Genomic DNA, 7,063 nt, shown 5'->3' on the forward strand with positions numbered 1-7,063 from the left:
CCGACTGAGCCACCCAGGCGCCCCTGCTTATACATTTTCAATACAAATCTATGGATGGGATTTTTCTATTTTTTTCATATTAAGATTATTACATTGGACTTTTAACTGAATTTTGATGTTTCCAATGATGTGTGATAGTTACAGTTTTATAATTAGGGAACATTTCATAAATGTGTTTGTATAAAAATATTTTTCAAATGTGTAAGAAAAAAATATACAGATTTAAAGACTTTAACCCTCTTCTACTCTTTCCAAAGAAAAATTATCTTTGCTAGAAGAAATAATATCCATACATAAAAAATAATCCAAAATGATGATAACTCAATGGTAGGGTATCATTGAATGAATCTTCACTTCCCCCACTGATTTGGAATGCTACCCAATGCTATATCAAGCTCCTATATATTTTATAATCTTGTTTCTAGACTCTCCATCACATTGTATTGGTCTGTCTAGCCCTTAACTAATAACCCACTACCTGAACTGCTACAGATTTACAGATATCTGTCTGTAGTAGGATGAGCCCAACATTGCTATTGTTCTTCTCTCCACCTCCTTACTAGAATTCAAGTATTTTCTTTCCTATGAATTTTACTATCTCTGTGTAACATTCAAATCCTGAAATCTTTTGAAACTTAGAATGTATTTTTTATTGAAATTACACATTACTTTGAGATGATTTATAATCTATGTGATATTGAACCTTCCCACTAGAAACATAAGTCCATAATGTTATCTGACTTCAGAAACTAAAATAAACAGGTTTTTTTTTTTTTTAATTTTTTTTTCAACGTTTTTTATTTATTTTTGGGACAGAGAGAGACAGAGCATGAACGGGGGAGGGGCAGAGAGAGAGAGGGAGACACAGAATCGGAAACAGGCTCCAGGCTCCGAGCCGTCAGCCCAGAGCCTGACGCGGGGCTCGAACTCACGGACCGCAAGATCGTGACCTGGCTGAAGTCGGACGCTTAACCGACTGCGCCACCCAGGCGCCCCTAAAATAAACAGGTTTTAATGTAGTGTGCAAAATCTGACCAGATCTAATTCATTTTGTGACTAACCAGGATCTGATGTGATCTGAGTCTTCAATATATCCTGTTTACTGTGAATGTTAAAATATTTAGCTATAGAAATATTACTGTACTTGAGGAAATGGTGATGCCCCAAATTCAGAGGGGGACTTATTATATAGTACATTTGTTTGAGTTTTTCACTAATGTATCATACAGAAAACGTACACAAATTATAAGTATACACTTTGTAAATTGTCACAAAGTGAACTCACCTTAAACCACCAAAGGAACTACATATTATCTCCTAACACTAAAGAATAGTTTTCTTGTGTTTCAATTTTCTAAAAGTATAATTGTGTACCATATTAATGTAACAAGAGGAGAAATTGGATGTGGGGTATATGGGAACTATCTGTACTTTGTCACATTTCTCAAAAACGTTTCATAGATTTGATTTCTGTCACTAAACACTATTGTGTAAGATTTATAGAAGTTTTATATAGCAATTTCATTCATGTGCATTGAACAGTATTCCATTCTATTAATGCACAACAAATTATCAAATTCACTTATAACACTTGTGTTGCTTTTAGTTTTTTTTTGTTATTTGTGATAATGCTGATATGTACATTTTTATAGAAGTTGTTTGGTAAGTATATCCATACATAGTCACTGAAGAAGGTTTCTGGTCACAGAGACTTAATTGTGGAAAGGTCTTAATTACATATTTAATTCCTTATATAAGGTATAGAGGATAATAGAGATTTTCTGTTTCTTCTTGTTCTAAGTTCTGGTAAATTTTGTTTTAGAAATTTGTCCATCTAACTTGTCAGATTTCTTGACACAAATATAACATTCCCTGATTACTTTCTTTAAGATTGCAGGATCTGTAGTGATGTCCACCTTGTCATGATTTTTTTTTTAAGTTTAAGAGGGAGAGTGTGCGTGTGAGTGGGGCAATGGCAGAGAGGGAGCAAAAAAACCCAAGCAGGCTCCACACCGTCAGCACAGAGCCCTACATAAGGCTCAAACTCCTGAAACATGAGATCATGACCTGAACCAGAATTGTGAGTTGGACTCTTAACCAAAGGAGCCACCAGGTGCCCCTCTCCTTTGTCATTTTTAATACTGTTTACTTGGACCCTTTTTCCACCTTTAAGCTGTCTTGCCTGGGGTCTATAAATTTAACACCTTTGGACTTAGAAAATAATCATGCAGTGGAAAAGACTACTTCATTGGTTTCTGTCTTTATCATTCCTTCCCCTGGCTTCCTTTCAGTTTAATTTCCTGATTTTTATGGTAACTTTTTGAGGTTGCTTTTGATCATGAAACTTGAGCGTTTCCACTTTTCTAAAACATGGATGTAGTGCTATAAACATCATTCTGAACACAGCATTAGATATCCCACAAGTAGTGATGTGATTTTCATGTAATATCTTTTTTGACTCAGTGACTATTTAGAATTCTATTTTACAAAAGTATTTGGGGATTTCTTCTTTTAAAAATTAGTTTATAGCTTATTCCATTTGTTTAGGAATATACAATGACTTTGATTCTTTGCAGTGTTTTGAGACTTTATAGCTTAGCATATAGTCAATATCTATAAATGCTTCAGGTTCATTTGAAGAAAATGAAGTTTTCAGTTGTTGGGTAGAGCAGCTTATATGTAAATTATATAAAGTGTGGTGTTTTGTTCAAACTTTCTACATCCTTACTTATCTACATATTCTTTCAATTGCTGAGGGAGAACAGTTAAAATTTTTAGTTCTGTGCACTTACAAAATGAGGCTGTGACTTTTAGTACAAACAAATGTAAAATATCATGATAGATTCATCTTTTTAAGTAATAACTTTTATCTATTTTTTCTGATATTATATCAATATAAAATCTTTTTGTATTAATTTCCATTCAAATTTCACTGTATATCTTTATATTCGAAGTGTTTCAACTGCAAGTGTTAAAAAAAAGATTGTCAGACCAACTTTTTTTTTAAAACTAGATGGGGTTCTGCATTTACATATAAATGGTTTTGGTAGATTCTATTTCTTTACAATTCTTTGTGAGCTGAGTATACATCCTGCTTCATTGACTTCAGGTTTCTCCATTTGTCTTTTGACCTCTGGGATGTAGGTAATTGCCCACTGCTCTGTCATGGAAACATCATATCCCAGATAAGATGTGCTCTTTGGGCCTGAGTTTTAGAACAAGAAGACAAGAGAGACAAACCAGATCCCAAACCACAGCCTGGAGCTGACTGTCACAGTCTACCTACCCTCCAGCTGCTAATAAGCAGTGAGAGCAAGAAACACTTTTGCAAGCTACAGAGATTTCGAGAGGCTGTTTTTGTATATATATAGCCTAATGAAAGCTGATTAATTTTAGAAAATCATACCATAATGTGGTCTTGCTATAGAAAACACATAAAATATGTGTCCATTAACTTCTGAGTTAGGAAAACGAATTAAAGGACTCTGAAAAATAAATGGCATCTGTGCAGTGTCAAAACATTTGGTAAGACTGTCACCTGTGATTCCTTGGAAATCAGACAAGTTAATATACGACTTTGTCTAATTGCTGGTAAGACAGAATCTTGATAACTTTAGCTGGTTGGTTTTAGCTGTGTTTCTTGAGTTACTAGAAGATAGAAATGAGCTCGAAAAAGGATTGGGGTGTTGGCCAGCAGGAATGAAAGCCCTTGGTGAGGTTGGTATTTCACAGACCAGAAAGGACCTGGCTTTGAAATCAGACCTATTTTTATATACCAACTCAACCATTCATTAGCAGTATGATATGGTATATCAGTTAAGAAAAAGTGGCTTATGCTCTGGTTACAAACAACTCCAAAATGTCATCAGCTGAAAAGTTGCCTTAGTTAAGTCTGGTGAATATATCCACCCTGGTGAACCAGGAGCACTATTTCCCCTTATCCTTGTCATAGTTCCTCAGGTGTCCAGGCTGATGGAGTCTCTAGTTCACCATATACTTCCATTTGGCAGGAAACATGAACATATAAATATATAGACATGTGAGTAACTTTAACAAATAGATCAATAAAGGGGCACCTAAGTGGCTCAGTCGGTTGAGCATCCGACTTTGGCTCAGGTCATGATCTCATGGCTCGTGAGTTTAAGGCCCGTGTCAGGCTCTGTGCTGACAGCTCACAGCCTGGAGCCTGCTTCACATTCTGTCTCTCTCCCTCTCTCTGCCCCTCCCCGAATCACGTTCTCTTTCTTTCTCTCTCAAAAAGTAAATAAAATAATAATAATAAATAAGTAGATCCGTATGGGCATAGAGGTCATCAAAACATATTGAGTCAAGGCAGCCTTATTCCTGCTTTCTTCAAGCCAGTGTGAATAATCTGGTAGAGCTTCATGGGAGTGCTAACATTTGACCAGAATTATTAGCACACAGCTACAGTGACCAATAATCCCCTGTTTAAATTTATTTTTTTTAATGTTTATTTATTTTTGAGAGAGACAGAATGCAAGTGGGTTAGGGGCAGAGAGAGAGGGAGACGCAGAATCAGAAGCAGGCTCCAGGCTCTGAGCTGTCAGCACAGAGCCCGACATGGGGCTCGAACTCACGAGCTGTGAGACCATGACCTGAGCTGAAGTCGGACGCTCAACCGACTGAGCCACCCAGACACCGCTATAATCCCCTGTTTAAATATTTGTCCATCACTTATGTTTGAATCTTAATTCACAGTTATTAAATCCAGGTATTTTTATTAATCATCCTTTCTTCTCTAATCTCTCTAATGGTGATTTAGGCGCTGTGTCTGAGACATTAAAGAGATGATAAGGCACAGTTCTTGATCTCACTCAGTTTATAATCTCTAGAGGACCCACTGCAATAACATGCACCCCAGCATGGATTAGTACCACAGAACTTGTAAAGCTCTAACCATGCTCTGAGGGGTTGGCCAGAGACTTATCTCATAATGAGTGACGTTTTGCTTTTGTTTTCTTTTGCCAGAAAATTGTTCTTAAAGTTCACAGCAACGTCAGATTGGCTTATTCTTAACTGAACCTCTCGACTATAACAGTGGTTACAGAGTTTTAAATATGTACTCAGCATATATGATGCACCTTTTCTAGAGAATGTCACTAACAAAAAGCCTTGAGGTAGATGTGATTATCCTACATTACAAATGAGAAAACTGAGACCAAAAGGTAAAAGAAACTTATCCGAATTTGCACAACTCAAATGCAGGAGAGATGAAACTTGGAAACCCACCAGTCTTATTTGAAAGCCATGGTTTGGGCCATGGTGCTTTGGTACCTTTTACTGAAATCTGGAGAATTGATTTTTAGTAAGTTCTAATCAATTTCCCTTTTACAGATTCTGATTTCTCATTTGTTCTTCAGGTTTAGAAAGTTTTTGATCCAAGCATTCCTCCCTTCTTCTTTTTAATATTATTTATTTTTTCCTTAGGTATCTACAGAAGAAGGCTTGAGTCTGGCCAGGGAATATAACTGTGCTTTTTTTGAGACTTCTGCAGCCCTCAGATTCTGCATTGATGACGCCTTTCACGGTCTAGTGAGGGAAATCCGCAAGAAAGAGTCCATGCCATCCTTGATGGAAAAGAAACTGAAGAGAAAAGACAGCCTATGGAAGAAGTTAAAAGGCTCATTGAAGAAGAAGAAAGAAAGCATGACATGATATCCTTGCTTCTAACTCCCTTATTCTCTTTCTGAATTTTATCAGTTGGACAATTCCATGTGTTGCATTTGGCTTCAATATTTTGTCTCTCTCTCTCCTTCTCTTTAAATATCTGCCTATAGGTAAAAGCAAGATCTGCATAACTGTACCTCTTGAGATAGTTTTGTTTTGCCCTTAACAGTTGGATGGATTTTGTCAATCAGCTGGATATGCTGTTTAAGTTTTTACAATATATTACTAAATAAAATTGACATTCCAATTGCCTCATTTCCCTTTAAAGAGTCTAGCTTCATTTGGTATGCTGTCTGGTTATATAGGAAATTCAAAATTGCAGACAGAATGATAAAAGGCTCAGGGGATCTGCCTTTGCCTGATAAGACTCTGATTGTTTGCATTTCAGGAATCTCAGTAAATAATGAAGAAGCTCAGGAAGCAATTCAGAGCAGGAGTCTGCAGCCTTGTTTTTCCTTAACTGTAGAAGGCTAGGTGCTTTTTAGTCAAGATAAACCTTAGTGGAATTATTAATAATAGGAACCAGTTGTGGCTTGTTGGAGGGCTGAAAGGAAATATCCCAGTATTTGCAGGGCTCTGCCCTGTTAGGCTTTGGCAAAATTATCACAGTAAAGTCACTGAGCTGTGGCAAAAGGATATTTTCCTTGTAGCTAGAAGAGAGGCTAATAGGAACTTGGTGGTTTAGATATTCATAAAAAGACACACTGTTCCCTCTCAGTGGGAGTCCCTCTTAGGACTGCTTCACCTACAGGGCAAGATGCTGTTTGACCCAGAGACCCTATATTATCATGGGCTTAATTTCCCATCTCTTCTTACTTGAACCATGAAACACTACCAGTTAGAAGTTTCTTTTTCTTACTTGTTTACAATGGATCACCATGCAAAATGAAATTGTCTATTCACTCATTGATCCCACTGTGTAATTTGGTTTATTCCAATTAAAGCTTAGAAAGTACCTAACTTGAACAGTTCTGAATGTTTAACAGACAACTGTTATTTAACAGCTAAACATGGGTTGGAATCCATCCAACCAATCTTCATGTGTTGGGGCAGTTTTTATCATAAATTAGAAAATAGGATGAAGGGTACACATACAGCATTCAAACACATATTATTTTTAATTCACAATGCCCCTAGCATTTGTTAATCTCTGAAAATGCAGGAATGACTCAAGGTAGTTTAACATATAGTGGGAGAAGATACATTTCATATAGTAACATAGTTAACTGGAAGGAATTTAGAGATCATAATTTTTCAACTGGCACACTAAAATTTCAGCTTTAGTAGTGTACTTGTGGGTCCTTTTATTGCTTGGAGCCAAGGCTTTTGTCAAAACCACATGGACTTCATTGCTCTTGCTCCTATGCCCAGGGAT

The 7,063-nt window shown here is 36.6% G+C and overlaps 1 protein-coding gene across 1 annotated transcript in view; it reads left to right on the forward strand.

The window, feature by feature from the left end:
* RIT2 (Ras like without CAAX 2) overlaps positions 1-5,943 on the forward strand; it is a 382,458-nt gene extending 376,515 nt beyond the window's left edge. The window contains exon 5 of the mRNA XM_058692239.1: positions 5,449-5,943. Coding sequence (XP_058548222.1) covers positions 5,449-5,676 — 228 coding nt within the window. The 3' untranslated portion in view covers positions 5,677-5,943. The remainder of the gene's footprint in view (positions 1-5,448) is intronic.
* Positions 5,944-7,063: the final 1,120 nt, after the last annotated feature.

This window comes from Neofelis nebulosa, chromosome 11 (assembly GCF_028018385.1).
Source record: "Neofelis nebulosa isolate mNeoNeb1 chromosome 11, mNeoNeb1.pri, whole genome shotgun sequence".
NCBI lineage: Eukaryota > Metazoa > Chordata > Mammalia > Carnivora > Felidae > Neofelis > Neofelis nebulosa.